Source organism: Chrysoperla carnea, chromosome X (assembly GCF_905475395.1).
Source record: "Chrysoperla carnea chromosome X, inChrCarn1.1, whole genome shotgun sequence".
Classification (NCBI taxonomy): Eukaryota; Metazoa; Arthropoda; class Insecta; order Neuroptera; family Chrysopidae; genus Chrysoperla; species Chrysoperla carnea.
The window spans coordinates 33,601,754-33,620,760 of NC_058342.1; the positions used below are offsets into that span (position 1 = coordinate 33,601,754).

At 31.7% G+C, this 19,007-nt stretch overlaps 2 protein-coding genes and 1 non-coding gene across 3 annotated transcripts; 2 read left to right on the plus strand and 1 right to left on the minus strand.

The window, feature by feature from the left end:
• Positions 1 to 1,598: 1,598 nt before the first annotated feature.
• Positions 1,599 to 6,995, minus strand: LOC123302769 (protein shifted). Its single transcript, XM_044885854.1, has 7 exons — positions 6,778 to 6,995; positions 6,532 to 6,709; positions 4,981 to 5,367; positions 4,534 to 4,734; positions 3,398 to 3,493; positions 3,037 to 3,251; positions 1,599 to 1,889 (listed from the first exon to the last, which is right to left on the minus strand). The coding sequence occupies exons 2-7, from the start codon at positions 6,674 to 6,676 to the stop codon at positions 1,848 to 1,850; spliced, it is 1,086 nt and encodes a 361-aa protein (XP_044741789.1). The 5' UTR covers positions 6,677 to 6,709; positions 6,778 to 6,995; the 3' UTR covers positions 1,599 to 1,847.
• Positions 2,253 to 4,129, plus strand: LOC123302782 (5-demethoxyubiquinone hydroxylase, mitochondrial). The gene is made up of 2 exons (XM_044885875.1): positions 2,253 to 2,274; positions 3,522 to 4,129. Exon 2 carries the CDS (start codon positions 3,535 to 3,537, stop codon positions 4,099 to 4,101), a length of 567 nt encoding a protein of 188 aa, XP_044741810.1. The 5' UTR covers positions 2,253 to 2,274; positions 3,522 to 3,534; the 3' UTR covers positions 4,102 to 4,129.
• An 11,207-nt stretch (positions 6,996 to 18,202) lies between the features above and the next one.
• On the plus strand, positions 18,203 to 18,274 carry Trnam-cau. Its single transcript has one exon. It is a non-coding gene; the product is annotated as a tRNA-Met (tRNA).
• Positions 18,275 to 19,007: the final 733 nt, after the last annotated feature.

Genomic DNA, 19,007 nt, shown 5'->3' on the forward strand with positions numbered 1-19,007 from the left:
TACAGTATGATATTTGTGAATAATATTGATAGCCATCTGGTGAGTAAATATGATTCTGTTTTAAATAATCGCGGGTCTATTAACTGAGCGTCTAAAAGGCGTCATTTTCATCCTGGGCATGATCAATATTTTATTTACATTTTCTATGCGCATTTTTGACACACTTTTTTTTGTTTAATCTTACTCAATTTGGGTTAGATCTGTCAAAATAAATTTGATTTTTGTTGATGTTTGGTGAAAAGTCATTGTTTTTAGTATTGTCATAGAAAGTCAACATATATTTATTTTTGACATGATGTCATTGTAAATTTGTAAATGGCGGTCGTCTATACTGTGAATTATTTTTCTATTTTTGGAATACTAATTTGAGTTTAGTCCAAAAAAAAAAAAATTATCTCTAAAAGACCATAATAGTTTGTTTTTCAATCAGGTATAAAAAAAATCAAGTAAATATTTTTAAATTTTCTTTTCAATTTTCAAAATTATATAATTTTAATTTTTTTTTTTGACTTTCCACTTTTATGAAAATTCCTGGTATTCTAAAAATATACGATTGTACACGTACGTTCAACAAAAATGAACTACAGTAATAAAAAATTATCAAAATGCGTATAAAATAAAATGTATTTCATCATCTTAGCTTCTAAGAAAGTTTTTGATATAAAAATTTTGTTTGCCTGGGCATCAAGCTTTTGTTTACGATAATGATCAGAATTTAGAAAATGAATTTATGATGCAAAAACTAACAAAATTTTATAATTGCTTTGGCTTCTTTGTTTAAAAAAATTAAAGTTTTGTATTTTCATGTTACTAATCTTTCGAAAACTTGGGATTGCGTTCAATAACTGATTCATGAGTTGGCCATACCCTTAAAGAGGGTCGAATAAGCACGTGTCTGCGGATTTTTTGGCCCTTCCGGTAACCCTACGATTGCGTTCAATCACTGATTAACGTGTTGGTCATGCCTTTAACAGGGTCGAGTAAGCACGGATCTGTTGATTATTTGGTCCTTGCGGTAATCTTTCAACTGCGTTCACTAATTGAATCACGGGTTGGTCATGCCTTTCATTGGGTCAAATTAGCACGGGTCTGCGGCTTTTTGCAACCCCGGTATCCCTGCGACTGCGTTCACCCACTGATTCACGTATTGGTCATGCTTTTAACAGGGTCGAGCTAGCACGGGTCTGTTGATTTTATCCTTGCGGTAATCTTTCAACTGCGTTCATTGATTCACGAGTTAACCATGCCTTTCATGGGGTCCAGTTAGCACGGGTCTGCGGTTTTTTTTTGCCCTTTGCGGTAGCCCTGCCTGTTCGAATCGTTTTGACAGAGTGCTTTTGGTATGCAACCCTCAAAATCCTATATTTTGGAAAGTTTCGGTAACTTACTTATACTTCGATAACTACAACTACTCTGATTTTTCATACTCTAGAAAATAAAAAAACCGAGAAAGTTGTACGGGATTTTTTTTTGCAAGATAAAAAAACATTTAGAAAATTTTTCTAATAAAAAAAAAGTTTTATTTGGTCTAAAAAAATATGATATATTGTTTACAAAATAGAGTAAAAATTTCTTAAAGTAAAATAAAATCCATGAAATCACTTGGGGGTAAATATAGCTCCAATATCCACAGTTTTTTCTTTTTATATATAATAAAAACGAATAATGGCACATCCAAAATTTGTATTCCAAAATAATTAACTACATATACTATTTAAATTGAGTACCGTCAAAAAAAATTTATGGTACCTTATTGGAAAGAAAAAACTGTTGAACTATAAAAAAAAATACAGTAAAACCCCACTTTGGCACTTTAAAAAATATATATATACGAAAAATATAACATTTTACGTTTCACTGTCCAGAAATTCTTGCGGATCCATTTGTCGCTGTAACAGAAAAAAAATCAAAATTATTAATCATAACACTAGGTACAAGGGACCTACATAGTCGAGAAAATAAGGCATTTAACCCAGAAATCGATTCTGCGCTAGTGGACTTTTATGGAAACCGGTGGAAAATGTTTTTCTGAGTGTAACTAGTAGACTGTAGTGTCTACTTCCGGATACCACTTTCTCTGTATTTAACATGTGTCTAACCTCACTGTTTTTTATATAGGGTGGGCCATTTTAATCTATACACCTAAATCTTGTTTTTTAGCTAACCAATCAAAAAATAACTTAAACCAAAGTTGTACAGTTTTATGGGAGATATCATGTGCTGACTTCAGATTGGACCTAGTTCTTCGGGTTTCTTTAATAGTAATCCTAAACGGTAAGTGATAGAAAGACACTTTGATCACCGTAAAAAAACTAACAATTTTTGTTTGCGGCTTAAAATATGTCATTATTGCATTTAATCGAAAGAAAATACTCTTAAAGTTTATTGATTATTGTAGATCAAAGTCATGGACACAGGCGAATGTCCACTATTGCCCTCAACAACTTTTGCAATTAAATGCAATAATGACATATTTTTAAGTCGCATTTCCTCCAAAAGCTAATGTTTTTCGAAAAAATGTTTTAAACAAAAGTTGTTTTATGAGAATCAGCTTTCTTATTTAAAGTGTTATTCTACCTCTTACCCCGAATCCCGAAGAACAAGGTCCAATCTCATGTCAGAACATGATGTCCCAGATCAAACTCTGCAACCTTCGTTTGAGTTATTTTTTGATTGGTTAAGTAAAAAACAAGGTGTATAGATTAAAATGGCCCACCTTGTATAAGCAATTTAAAAAAAATCCGGATTTTCGCCGGAAACTCGTTTATTGACAAAAATAAAAATTATTTTGTGGCTCTGGCCAAAAATTTGATTGAAAACCGCATGATATTATATTTTGGATCATTTGTTGACTCGTTTTCTGATTTTTTGGTGTACACTCAGACAAACATTTTCCACCAGATCCCATAAAAACCACCGGTGCTATTTTCTCGATTAACAATTGTGGTCGTTGATTCTCTTAAACGTCAAAAACCAAAGGGTTGGATTGGTGCACGCAATCGTTGCACGATAATCGTATAATCGTCTCTAACTTACCTTACGTATTTGACAATGTCGTCCAGTCCAGCCAGGATCACATAAACATGTATTATCCGGACGACATGTACCATGTCGACAGGGTCGACTACACATCGATCGTTGGCTAACAACTCGTCCAATTTCACAATGATCACCACGAAAACCAGCGTTACATTTGCATTTGTTTGTACCGCGACAACGTCCTCCATTTAAGCATGGAATCACGCATCTTGCTAAAAATTATAATTCGAAATTAATCATCACAAAAAAATTAATAATTAGGGAGTTAGTGGTCGAAATTTTCTTATCAGAATTGTGATCAGTGACCTCGAAACCCCCCCGAGTTTCTGTGATAATAATGTAAAAAAAAAATACGTACAAACTTCACATTGAGCGCCCAAATATCCTTTGGAGCATAGACACGTATCCTTTTGAACACATTTTCCACCATTCTTACATTTTTCTGTACAAATTCCTAAAAAAGAAAAATTTTCTTGTTACAGAAACAACCCAAAGATGCAACGACAAATATATACAGTAATTCCGAGACGTTTTCAATCGACCCATCGAAAAGTACTGGATGAAATAATTCGAGTCGATCATGCTGGAGAATTGGGAGCAGATCGAATATATGCGGGACAAATGGCTGTACTTGGGAATACAAGTAGTGGCACCTTGATTAAACATATGTGGGAACAGGAGAAAAAGCATAAGGCGAAATTCGAGGATTTAATACGAAAGCATCGAGTTCGTCCCACTGTAATGATTCCTTTATGGAATATTGCTGGATTTGTTTTGGGAGCGGGTACCGCAGTTTTGGGTGAGAAAGCCGCCATGGCATGTACGGTAGCCGTTGAATCCGTAATTGTGGAACATTATAACGATCAATTACGTACGTTAATGACCGATCCAAATGTGGACAAGGAATTATTGGATGTTATTAAACAATTCAGGGATGAAGAACAGGAACATCATGATACGGGTTTAAATGAAGGCGCCGAACAAGCACCTTTTTATAAAGGCTTAACGGAGGTTATTAAAGCGGGATGTAAGACTGCGATTGCTATTTCGAAAGTAGTATAAAAATGTTTTCTAGAGAAATTATGTTTTTTTATATTTTTTTGAGTTTGTTTTTGTAATGAAATAAATTATTAGTTGCTTTTGTAAATATTCGTTTTATTTCGTGTGGCCATTAACTCGTCAGCACTCGCTCTTTGAGCATTTTGCTCACGCCCGATTTAAAACAATATCTTTTGTTTTTCAAATTTTCGGACTTGTTCGTGTACTTTCGTTAGTTTAATATAAGTAGTACTCAGTAAATTAAAAAGAACTTATTATTTTCACTCTCAAACATCATTCAATAACGCGTGAGTAAATATCTCATCACGCGACTATTGATTACCGAACGGGTGACGCGAGTGCTGACAAGTTAAATATTCATAAATTGATTAAGTTTTAAAATTAAAAACTAAGGAGAAAAAAATATTAAGGAATAAGGTTTAAAAAAATTCTCACCCCCTTCACAATGACGTCCTTGGAATCCAGGCGGACAACTACAGACTCCTGGTGATGTACAATTACCCCCATTCATACATCTTGGATAACATAATGCCATACTACAATACTGACCCATGTAACCTTCTTGGCACTGACAAATTTTATCGTGATTACACCAGCCACGATTTAAACATTTTTTGTCACATTCGGGATCCGGTCCTAAAAATATTATTGATTACATGTTTATATTGGATTTGGGAAAAAATGGACCGAAAAAAAATTTCTGTGGTAGAGTCACTCATACCCGACTATTTGTAAAAGCTTGAGGCGCTCAATTTAAAATATCAAAAATGAATCGGAACGCCTCATCTACTCCACATGCCTAATTATTTTTCGATTCATTCTTGATATTAAGTGCCTCAAGCTTTTACAAATAGTTGAAATTTTCTAGAAAGTAAAACTTACCCCTCTGAGCACATTCTTTACGCAACTTTAATTTCAATGGGGTACCATCTAGAACTTTACCACCCTTCCGTTTAATTTCTAAACTAATACTGAACGCAGCCAAACCCGATATATTTCCACTGCATGGTAACAGCACACTGAATTCTTTCGGTTTTTTCGGTATACGACCTTTCGTTTTAATCGAAATCACTGGTGGTTTAAGTATTGCCTCATCAAACGATTGTAAATTATCAAAACTGTATCGATAATTATTTAATCCAGCTTTCCATGTAAAATTTACGTAGCCAACTTCAGCCGGAATTATTGGAAGATATTTATTTAAATTTGGATCCAATACGTATGGTAAAACTGTACCATTTACAATTGCGTATATTTGCATAGAAAGACCTAAAAAAAGAGGAAAAAAACCTTTTAGTTAAGAATCTGACTTTTTTTTAATGAAAAACCCTAAATTATTAGGCCTTGGATTAGGTTAGATTAGGTTAGAGTGGCTGTCCTGGGGTGGGACACACTTTGACCATAAGGTCCGTTGTGATACCGTTAATGGGTTGGCCCATCCCCGGCCACTACTCCATGAACCATTTGGAGCTGTTTAAGAACAGCAGGAGTGCTTTGACGTCGACTGACTTTAGGTCGGAGAGGTCGTCTCTAGGCCTTGGATTGTTGAAGGGAAATAAATTAAAAAATGCAAATGAATCTATTTTGGGGGCCTATTTTTGAGGTTACAAACCATTATTTAAAAAAGCGCTGCTGAAAAGATTTAAAATTTTAAGTTTTTGGTTGACCATATTATTATGGATTTATTTGGTACTCGATTTCCCAGTTAAGGAGGTCAGACAAAAACAGCCCAATATCTGAAGCACCTTGGGTTTTCCATGAAAGTGTGGGGGAAAGAATAATTTTGTGGTTAGATTTTTAATTTGACTCATGATGAGTTGAGCAATTCTGATATTGACAATTTCTAATGTGTCTTTTCTTGAAATTATCAACAGGAAAGTTTAAAGTACAGTAAAACCTCATTAAATCAATTAGTTCTATGCGGTTTTGGGCGAAACTATCCACTCAATCATCAAATGAACCGGATTTTTGTAATTATTGGGTCAAAAATAACTAATGGGCTGAGTTTTATCGAAATTGGAAACAATAAACTTTTCTCGATTTCTTTCAACTTTCTTAAGAGCTACCCCTTAGAAGAGATCATGAAAAATTATTATTTTTTTTGGATAAAACTTAGTTTATTTTGCAAAAGGCAATTTTGCACCCAAAAATTTAAAAATTGAGTTCATTTGACGATTGGGAGCGTAATTTCAGATAAAAATGACATCTTGGTTCGATTTCTGAAGTTATTTAGAAAACTCGAATTGTTAAATGAACCCGATTTTAGTATTTTCTGGATCAAAATTACTTTTCAAAAAAAACTCATGATTTTTAAAAGATTTCCTTAACCTAATTTCCGGTGAATCGAATTTCGAATAATTTCCTAATTTCCCAGGTTTGTAAGCAATTAGTATTTTACAGAGGTTTTACTGTAATTAAATATAAAATTTTTACCGCTAAACATTTTAACTTGTTGTTCATCAATCCATAACGCGAGGTCACCACCATCATTTTTATTACTGTTTGGATCACCTCGAAGCGAACTATGCGAAATGTAAACAGTTACTGTTAGCAACAGTAATGTCCTCAACATGACCATAGAATCCGTACAGCTTTTCCAAACTTTTCTTCACTTCAAAAACAAAATAAAAAATTTAAGTTAAAAACCTCAAAATATCATAGGAACCAAGAAAAACTTACCACTCAAAAATCAAATTCTCTATAAAATGAAAAATTCGATTTCAAAACATTTGTTCTAAAATTAATTCTCACAGAACGGCTTCGTATTTGTTAGTTTTTGTTACAAGAACATGTGTGTGAATCGGTTCTGAAACTTCTTGATGTTTTTATTTAAAAAAAAAAAATTTATTTACAAATTCAGTTGACATAAATAGACATGACTTATTTATAAGTGTACAGTTTCACATCACGAAGTAGACTAACTGTAATCTTGAAGTCTGCTTTATTTATTATATTCCAAAAGTCAGTGGTTCTTCCACGAACTACAGTCAAAATCACTTATAATGACAAATCGATTATTACGACTAATTGGTACGGTCCTGGCTGAATCCAAATATGAATACGTTTGTGAACAAACCCCCAAATGGACGTAGGTATACCGTTTTTGGTTAAAGCTGAGGCAAATCAGAATATTTCGCCTAAAGGGGTCGTAGCGTCTAAACGGATGAATCGATTTTGGTTTCGTTTGAAAGGTAATTTAATGGAGAGTGTTCTTAGATATGTTTCAAGTGCGAGTTTAAGGTTCCGTACCCGATAAATTTGTCAGGGGTTTTTTAAGGGGTTGTGAGGAAATTTTACGAATTTCTATCTACAGTGTAGTCAACAATTTCTATCTATAAATTGGTCAGGGTAGCTACCCCCACCCCTTCCGGAGGCAGTCTTACCATATATTTTGTTGGCTAAGTATGTATTTCTCCCAAATTACTTTTAAATTTATTATTTTTTGGATCAAAAATTCCTATTTTGAATTCTCTCCCCCTTTGCGTCAAAAGCGAGATACATCCAAATTAGTGGGGGTTATTTGGTAACACTTTATCTAAAATCATCCTTCTTTGAACGAAAAAAAAAATCCGATTGTCAGAAGACTAATTGAAATTTCCAAAACGTCGGTTTGGGGCGTCCCAATCCCACCTTTTGATATTCCAGCTTGTTTTATGAGGACTTCACTTTCATATTTTTCTTCTAGCGACCAAATTAACATTTCTCGCACAGAATAATTATTCCAAAAGAGATAAAATGTATACTATATATTGTTTATAACGACTATCGGATATAATTACCAAAATTAAAGGTCCCTTCAATGTCATAATAAATGATTTTGACTGTATATATTATTGGTTCTTCGTTGCGGTGTCAATATAGTATCCTTATACATACAGCATCAACTTTGAACATCTTAAACAACTCGCATAACCATAGAATATGTCTATAAAGCTAGCATTATCAAAATACGCAAAATTGCAAAATACTTTTTCTAAAAATTCAATGCTAATGTAAGCTCTCTTAAGTTCATGCTAGTTAAAAATTCTGAGGGGAAACACGAAATTTAAGGCATTCTATTTAATTTTATTCCCCAGTAACGGATTTAAGGAAACCCTTTTATACAAATTTTTTTTAGTCTTCGTTAATGAACTTGGTTTTTTTGAAAACATGAAATAATATTTTTATGCAATGTGCACATGTCTATACGTTGTTACGGTTGCCTAGATATAGAGCAAATTAAAGTAAAATTCTCGCCCATAGAACATTGTAAATGTTTTGGGAGAAATACAAATTAAAAAATAATAACTTTACCGTATGAACCTTATTCGTGGGAAGGGAATTCCCTTGGAGAGGTCCTTGTATCTTAAAACTAGTACCTACTAGCGTTGCCATCTCTTTTTGACAAAAGAAAACGTATCAAATTGTTTGAATAGAAAAAAAGGATTTGTAAAATAAAAAGTATTTTCAAATTTATGTGTAAGATTGTGAAAGGATTTAGTAATTAAACTTTTCAAATTTCCTTAACAATGAAAACAAGTTTTCGATTTTTTGGAGTTAACTTAATTTGCAATTGTTTATTCGACAAGGTTAACTTCATGGACCTACTCACAGACGTACTGAAATGATTAACAATCGCTTTACCATACACTGACCGATACTTTTATTTTGGAACTATCGATCTTATTAAGAAAAATATCGTACAAGGATTCTTAACGTTTATGGTTAACTTTAAAGTTCCTCTTAGTTACAAGTCTGTCTGTTTATCAGTTTGGGGGACTCTACATATATTTAATTCACGTTAGTCTTTCTGTTACCCTTCGCTGATCGGTTTTTATAATCGCATACTAAATTTTTTTTTTTTGTACATTGTCAAATTAAGCCACAATATTTGCAAAAATAGTCAGTCATGGTACATTTGGATCCTTAACAAATGAATATCAAAATTCTGCCACAGGAATTGATCACCAATCGAATGATTGTAAATATTTTTTTAGATTCGTGAATATTTTTTAAATTTATGGTTGAATTTTATAAACCGAATTAAATTCACCCAAATTTCAACTTAAATTCGTCATCAAAATCCTAAAAAAATAAATAGTCCTATCAAATTCGGGTCATACTTTTCAAATTTGTGGTCAAATCGAACTTTTCTTTACTGTGTTCCAAGAATGGAAGGTCCTGGTTCCGATTTTCAGGATAAAGATTAATGGTATCGAAAAACTAAAATCAAAGATGAAAATTTTGACCTAAAATTAGTGGGTTCCTAAGAGAATTCCAAGATGATCGAATCAAATTTGCCTGTGTTATCAAAAAAATCGAATTTTTCAACTTTAAGATATCAGAATAAAAAAAATTTAGTTTTGCTCTATCACATCCAAAATTTATCCAATTTTGATAAACCAAGTATGTAATCCTATTAAGTTTGAGTCATACTTTTCAAATTTGTGATCAAAATTAACCTAGCTTTAATAGGTTTCAAGAATGTGGAGTCCTGATACCGAAATTAAGCACATAAGTGATAGCTAGCGAAAAACTGACATCACAGCTGAAAAGAATGACCCAAAAATAGTGGGTTTCAAAAAAAATTCCAATAAAATCGGATCAAATATGCCTCTGTTATCAAAAAAATTTAATTTTTTAACTTCATGACGTCATCAAAATCCAAAAAATTTAATTTTGCTCTATCTTTCCCAAATTTTAGCCAATTTTGATAAACCAAATATGGAATTCTACTAAATTTGGGTCATACTTTTCAAATTTTTGGTCAAAATTAACCTTGCTATAATAGATTTCAAGAATTTGGAGTCCTGGTCCCGAAATTAAGCCCATAAATGATAGCTAGCAAAAAACTGACATCAAAGCTGAAAAGTTCGACCCAAAATTAGTGGGTTTAAAAAAAAATTTCAAGAAGATCGGATCAAATATGCCTGTGTTATTAAAAAAATTCAATTTTTTAACTTTATGACGTCATCAAAATCCAAAATATTTAATTTTGCTCTACCACATCCAAATTTTATCCAATTTTGATAAATCAAGTATGTAATTCTACTAAATTTGGGTCATACTTTTCAAATTTGTAATTAAAATTAACCTAGCTCTGATAGGTTTCAAGAATGTGGAGTCCTGGTCCCGAAATTTAACACATAAGTGATAGCTAGCGAAAAACTGACATCACAGCTGAAAAGAATGACCCAACATTAGTGGTTTTCAAAAAAAATCTCAATAAGATCGGGTCAAATTTGCCTATGTTATTTAACTTTTGTTATTTTGTTCTCTCACATCCAAATTATATCCAATTTTGATAAGTATAATTATTTTATGCAAAATTGATAATAAAAAAACTAATATCGCCCACACTTCGAATTAGATTTCAAATCATTACAAAGAAAACTATTATTCATTGATTGATTAGCGTGAGCCAATCATTATATTTATGTGAAAAATAAATAATAAACAATTAACTCTTTTGTTTACAATTCGAATGTAAACATTTATGAAATTTTTATATTTAAGTTATCAGACAATAAAAAATCGTTGTTCATCGATAAGGGATTACTTGGTTTTGAAAATTAATAGGGTAAACTTTGAAAATCAATAATCAACAAACAGTTTTTTCAAAATAACTTTTTCTTTTATAATTTTTTTCGATATCTCTAACCATCTCTGGCGGTAGACAAAATTTTAAGAATTTGCCCTATTAGTCAATTTGTAGTTGGCTGAGTTTAAGGTTCAAGTTTCGATTAAATATCTTAAAAAAAGTGACCTATCCCCCAGTATGACTGTGCAAATTTTTAAATCGATATTCCTTCATCAAAATCTTTAAATAATCTTTGAACTCGCCTTATCAAAATTTTGGGAAGTAATTACAGATTATTTCATTCTAAGGGCTTACTTGTTAATTGTTAGAAAGAGAAAAAAAAATTTTAAATAACTGAAAAAGGGGATGCAAATTATAATTTAGTTTAGTTTCATTTAGTATTCATAGGCGGCATGTATTGGATTATAACTCTGATAATAGTTTCGTTAAATATTCATAGATGTCGTCCATAACGTTGACTAAAAAAAATTTGATTTTCGTCTGGTAAAATCTTGATTCTTATCAAAGGACGTTTTTTAAGAACGGTAGTATACAAAGAAATCGAATCCGAAAAGGAATATTAAATAATAAAACACAGAAATTTATTTTGAACATTTATTTTTGCATAATAATATTAAATTATAACAAGAAATTCGCGCGCAACTACCAAAAAACGAAACTCGAATTCCAACAAAAAATATTATCGTTTGAATGAAATGATTTTAAAAAACAAAAACCGCAACGTATGAGAATTATATGACGTATTTGAATATGCTATTTGACGTAAACAAAACATATTGACTTACATATAAAAAACTGAATACATACTAGACGCAGTTCATTTAACCACAATCGTAAAATCTAATATAAAAAAATCATCTTTTGAGCATTCAATTCGTGTCTAGTATATATTGTTTCTCTTTCATTGGACATTTCTAGACGAAATTGGACGGGTAGATACCAAGCTGGGTGGTCCCGTTTATTTTTTAGCAAAAAATACCACCGTTAATATTCTAATCAGAATTGTCGGAATTATCTCACATTTGTGAATTTTGATAGAAAAACGAAATCTGGCAACTCTGATTTTAAAGTAGAGTACAAATTGGATCCAACAAAGGTTGGTTGTCTCATAGTCATTGGTCTTTATTGATACGTCACTGGTTTAGCACATACGACATCTCCCTAACCATAAAACAACAGAAGATTTTTTTCAAACCGCTTTTGTTAGAGTCGTGTCCCACTCTGGACAAGTGCCAAAGGTCCACCGATCCACGGAATCCCCTAATTGCACCAAGATTGCGTATAAACAAAGGTCTTCGTGGACTAAAAATTGAGTGCATTGCAAACAGGTCATCGCGTTTCTTCTTTAGCATAGAAGTTCCATTAGTCAAAAGTATCTTAGTAAATTAAATACGGTCCTGTCCTTTGTTGTCTAATCTATTCATAGCTTTGGCCAGAGTCGGCTTTCAATAAAGAACGACTCAGGTCTAAAATGAAAAGGATCCATTTAAAGATCTGGATCAGATGTAGACATTTTTATGGTCCCTACAAATATTTCGCTAAATTGTTTCAAAAGTATAAAACTTGTATTAAAATATTGTCCTTTTTAACTTGTTACCAAATACCGTCAAAGAGCCTTTAGGGCGCCCAAACACGATTTTTCGTTCCAGCTTTTCTTTTTAATGAGAATCATAAAATTAGCTCCCACTAACATTTTACTTTAGAAGAATACAAATATCGCTTATAATGACCATAAATTTACGGTTTTTCAATATCGTTATTGAATGATCCAAAATTTGTCCATTTTCGTCTAAAGATCGCACAAATAAAATTTATAAGAAAAACTGAAAAACAAAATTATGTTACATATATTTAGCTAAAACAAGCACTAAATTTTCAAAAATTTATTTTTATTATTATTTTTTTTTATTTAAATCTTCTATTTTTTTAAAAGGTTATGTTTAATTATACTTTTGTTTTAATTAATATCTAGGTGAACGATGCACCCCCAAAATAGATGTTTATAACAGGAATTGACCGAATTAAAGTTTAAAACCTTAAGAAAAAATACCGATATGCATACCCAAACAGAGCAATTTTCTACTTAAAGTCGAGACGCCCAAGGAGTTCACGTGATCAATCAAATTCGCTAACTCCTTTCAGGTTCTACTCTCGAAATTCTTATTCAAAAGGCAAATATACAATTAGGTATATAGAAAAAACCTAGGTGAATCCAGCGACCACAATCGGCTACGAAAACCCCTGTGGCGTCCCGACTATAAGCCGACTATAGTCGACTATATAGCTTAATTGAGCAGCGATTTATTTGGTGGAAAACTCCATAGATATTTAAGAAATACAAAACAGGCGCCAACAAAGTGTAATGAAGCAGTGAGAGGGCCAGATATCGCCTACAAGATCTATTGTATGGCTTACTTTAGTATTCGCAATTTTGAAAACCATTGGTCGCTCATTCGTGCTCGCAAACTTAAAGGCGTGTTTCAACTCGATGATTTGATAATCGAGGTTTCATTTATTTTGACATTAACATTTTCCTCAAGAGAATAATTGCCCCAGAGAGTTCTATGCTTCTTAAAATCCAAGAAAGGGTAAATGCATTCGCCCATTCTTTTTCGCGTGCCTAACTAAAGATAGATTTTGTCTGCGACATCCCTCTAACACTTTCACCACCAATTTTTTTTTCATTTACTTCATTTTCAAAATATTTTAATTATTATAAGTTTAGTTCAAAGTTTACAACGGTTAAAAATATTAATGGTTTCAACTTTATAGTCTTCAATGAGTGGTCAATTCGTATTTTTTTAATCCTTTGTGAGGGTCCACCGTTGTTATAATCCTAGGATCTCTAAATATAGGTTAGAATGCCAGTATGATATATTTTTTTAAATTTTTTTTTTTTTTTTTTTTTTTTTTTTTTTAAATATAAAAGACAGAGTTTTTTTTGCACAAATTTTTATTCACATATTTTTTCAGAAACTTTTTTTTTTATAATTTTTTTTTTGGTTTTTATAGTAAATATTGCATTGTGCTAACATTTGGCAGTTAGATTACGATTACTTATGATTGCAATGAGTTTTGATGGACCAATGTACACGAGCATGAAATGAACATATAAACACGACTACCTGGAAACTTCTTATCCGATTATGACGTCATGAAAGTCCAAAAAATTTTGTATTAAATCTTATAATTTTGAGTGATCTTTTACAAATTTTTGGTTGAATTTTATACATGCATTCTTATCAGATTTTTACTGACATCGGTAGCTCATTAAAAAGAAGGTTAAAAAACTGCACCCTGATAAAAAAATCCGATTCATGAATCGGAAATTTCCAATTCAACCAATCGGAATGAATAGGATTCAATTGTAAAAAAAGTTTCGATTTATTCCGATTCATTCCAATTGACACCAATTAAAATTTTTAATCGAAATTTAATTGAAATGAATCGGGTTTAATTGGAAAAAAAATTTCTATTCATTCCGATTGAATTTCGATTCAATCCAATAGAACTAATCGAATATTTTTAATTGCTCGCAATTCATAAATGGGATCAAATTGGAAATTTCATATTGGATTCTATAGGATTGAATTAGAATTCAATCGGAATGAATTGGAAATTTGAATCGGAATTCAATCGAACTTTTTTATCAGGGTGTCCAATGTTCCACGCGCGGGTCAAAATCAGTTATAGCTAGGGTTGAGGCAATATTTTGGTCGGTCAGCTTCTTTGCTACAGGTTTTCTAATCTTATAGGAGAAAAAATGATTATGATTAGATGCCCATTTAAGGCTCGAATACATTTGGCCCTTATTTTAAAAGAAGCGTACACAAAAATAAAAATATTTCATTTTTCAATCATATTGCTTAAATCCACATCACTTTACAAATTAATTGACTCTTAATTCTCTAGTGTTGCTCCCAGTTCTAATTTCATCCAACAAAAACTAATTTTAATTCGAACATAAACAAATTTATTTGATATGAGAGCGTTTGAAATTTAAAACTAAATGAAAAAAATTAAACATTTGAAACAATTTAAAAAAAAAAAATACGCTCATTTAAGATATTTCTAATCCATATACTCAAAATATTATCTGAATTTCTGAATAAAATTAGTTTACGAATTAATCACTATTGCAAGAAATTGTTTATTGTTTCGATGCGATTAAAGTTATTGCTATATCAGCGACTTATCTATGAGAATTAGACAAAGGCAATTCGTCCACTAGCCGAACGTGACTGCGATCTAATTTTAAAAAAAAAAGTCCAAAACGTACAGTTCCTTAACGTAAAGTTTTCTAGGTTTTTGATTTATAGAGAATATTCCGGGAACCCCATTTTAACCACAAAATTATTTTTGAATTACATACAATTTTCTTTCCATAATTTCATTTTTAGAGGGGAATTAGCCCATAAGAGCTAATGTACAATCGTAGTAAACGAGTTTCAGCGCCTTTACCGAGAAAGGCTTTCAAACTTAACACTTAATAGTCCCGCAAAGACTGACAAACTTAATAGTTGATTGCCTCAAACTCCAAATGCCACTTACAATTATATTTCTTAACCTCCTCTCCATTATTGGTTAAGTGGGACCTGGATAAGTGAGAAACCTCCATAACTGGAACTCATGCTGAGGTCCCAAAACTTTGGCACTGAATTACCTCTGTTAGTGGGACGAAGCAAACCTCTATATCTGAGATTCGTTCTTTTGATTTTATCGCGTCATAGTTAAAAATTGGATTACGTTGTACCAGTGGATGAAAGGCCTAAAAGATTAATTTTTGACAATTCAAAATTGATTTTAAACTGTCGAAGTCTTTAAAACATTTTTTTTTTTTTATATATGAGTATTTAACTCTCGAGAATCGAACCTAGAACCTGTTAAAGGTTCCCATAAATGTGAAAATCGTTACTATATTCAAACATATTTACAAATACAATATTAGGAACCACTTGTTGAGACTAGTTTCAGTTGAGACTACGACTTTGAGATCTACATTTTAAAAATCGAATAATATGTAAAAGTTATAAAAAGAGTATTCCGAAATAAGAATGTAGTTTCAAAAATGTCTGCTTTAGATGGCACAAGACGGTAATTGCAAAAATCTGTACCCAAAACTCATCACAAAAATTTTGGACATCTCCAAAAATCATTTTTTATGTTCAGATTATGTAAAAATTCCTTCAAATTACTTCGCTGTATCTTGTAAATCGTTTTCAGAACCTAATCCCCAAAAAAAGTACGTCAGGTATCGTGGGACACCCAAGTGGAACGAAGTTCCTTTCACTATATATTATGTAACAGGCACAATAAAATAAATGAACAATGTTTGAGAGTAGTTAAATGAAAAAACAAATATAAACCTGACTGGTTCGAATCCAGCTGAATTTACAATCCAATAAAAAGTTAGGTTATGCTTTTATCTGTCAAGCGTGTAACATCGTTCCAAACAAAACAAAAAAGTATTTAGATTAGAAATGTTTCAAAAAACAATAAATAACACTTTTTAAAGCTACATTAAAACTTTTTTTTTATTTATTATTAAATTATCAAAGACAACTTTTATTTGAAAAAAAATTTCAAATCCACCTCAAAGACTAGATCCACTTTTGTGATCTAAATACGTATTTTGATCCACAATGTAGTTATCATCAGTAGAAATTAACTTATGTTAATTGTCATTCGATGAGACATGTTATTCGATAATTTAAAATCCGCCAGGAATCTTACAGATGTCGAGTCGATGATCGCTTTTCGATTAGTATTCAGACAATCAAGTAAAAGAGACGCGAGTAATAAAAGATAATATTATAGTCATAATAAAATATCACCATAAGCTGAAAAACGGTATGTAGGGTTTCATACTGGGCTGAACTATTTATGACATCATAGAGCGGTTGATTTGAGCAATTTAGAGAACATTTCCAAGGGAAAAATCTCTATTTTCGTAGTTTTAAAGGCTTTCCGCATGTCTATAGCTCCCCTAAGTTGAGCAAGAGGTTTATAAAATTGTATGTAGATTGAGGTAGGATCAAAGAAAGGCTCTAATGGTGTTTTCAACTCCATTCCTTAATTTTAATCCCGAAATATAATATTTTTTGCGGTTTTTAAAGCTTTACGCATCTCTACAGTCCTTACAAATTGAGGTAGATTGTTGAAAATTTGTGAGTGTCAAGAAAGTGCCTTTTGGTCGTACAAACTTCCTAGCACGTCCGTCTATTTTGTAGAAATCCTCAAAATTATAAACGATAATTAAGTCCTTAATGGTTCCCTGTATCACATATTTTAACTGACGATTTTCTTGAGCATCTCGCGGCAGGATGAATTAGGCTTCCAGTACAAAACAAACTTTGGCATATTCAAATGTTACTGAATTTAAATTGATTATTATTTAATTTTACTGCAAATTACTCAATTGACCATATTTATATAACATCTTTGCACAAAATAAAATCGGGTGAATATCGTTTACGATAATATCTCCGTTTTCTGTAATAGTGTCCCAGAATCCAACTCCTCTATAGTCAACTAACCCATCTTAACCAACTCGTAATTACCACAAGAGTAACATTTGATAATAAATTTAAAAAAATAAGAATAATTTGAGACTGCTGCTGGATTCAAACTAAGTAATAACTAAAATAACAAATTACATAGCCACGCCTCTATTAACTAAGCTATCCGTCAAAAGCCTAATACATCCTGTCGTGAGGTGCTGCTCCGGATAATTGTTCTCGTATATAATTAATACTGATGATGATCAAATTGTGTTGCCGAAACGTCGTATATGTAAGGCTTAAACTAATCTAGTCATTGAGAAGAATTTGAAATAATTTTCTTTGATTTAAGTCAAATTAATTTTGAATTATTTAAGGTTATGTTATCAGTCACGTGACGATCACACTCACTCAATTATTCCAGAGAGATTTTGTTTGAAAATACAAATAAAGTGGTGTTTTATTTGCAGCCAAAATGAAAATAAAAATAGTTAAATAGTGCTTGTTCTAGACAGTGCTTTGCTTGAAGCTACATAAAGTATAACGTACATAATGATAATCTTATCGTTATCGGAGCTTTCATTATTATTCAATATAACAATATGTGTTTTTTGAATGCATAAACAAATAAAAATATAATTTTTATAATAATGATTTTTTGATTTATAATAATGATTATTAATTTTTAATTCTCGTCGCCATCTTCTTTTACATGTTGACATATACCTTTGAAAAAATTTCCACAATTGAACAGTCGATCTGCTCCTAGAACAAAGACACACAAATTTTCCTGAAGAATGTTTTTTATTTGTACAGATGGTTTTTAATATTTTTATTCAAGGCTACCAATTTTATAACTCAATCATTATAAGTTGAAATTCTTTGCCTAGCATTGCCTTTTTCTTTCTACTTTTACCAAAAGTTTTTACCCAAGCCCAAAAAGTTATAAGATAGAGAAGAAGGTCGCGTATACAGGCACGAATGCCATCTCGTAATATTGTCTTGTCAATATTACGGTAAATACAGCAGAGTGGCGCAGTGGAAGCGTGCTGGGCCCATAACCCAGAGGTCCGTAGATCGAAACTACGCTCTGCTAACACATTTTTTTTAAACAAAATTATGGAGGTGAATAGCGTTTATGACTGGATTCTATCTTATACTCTTTGCCCAAGCCCACATTTACCCTTCATGTGCTCAGAACCGACTCTAGCCATGATAAGGGTGGTGTAAAATTTTATTATGCAATCTTTCCTTTGAAAGTGGAAACACCCTTTTATGCACAACTTTTTACTTCAGCTACTACATCCCAAATCAGACGCCCTAACGGGATTCTCCCTTTATGTGAGCGTTTCCCTGAAGCTGTTAAATCCAAAAAAATTAAAAAATCGAGTTCTTTTTACGAATGGGCTAACAGTTTTTGAGAAAAACGACATCTTGGATCGATTTCTGGCGTTATCTCGACGGGTCACCTAATTTACACGTTATTGCTATTATTAAATCGATACACGTCATCATCGAGATCGTTTATACTATATCACTTTGTCCCACTATCACTAAGATCCTTTACAAGGCTTCGTTTTGTTCCACTTATATGAAACGAACAATACTCGTATTTATGTAATAAAACAAACAAAGAAATAAAACTAAAATAAAAATTGGTTTTTAGTGATAAATTTTTATTATTTTTGTAAATATTTTTATAAAAAAAAAATTGCGTGTAACTTTTTAAAACCCTACTTATTATGCATCCATTCATATAGGCAATACGAATTACAAATAAATAATAACATTTACATATATCAAAGGGGGTAAAGGAATTTATAGTTGTC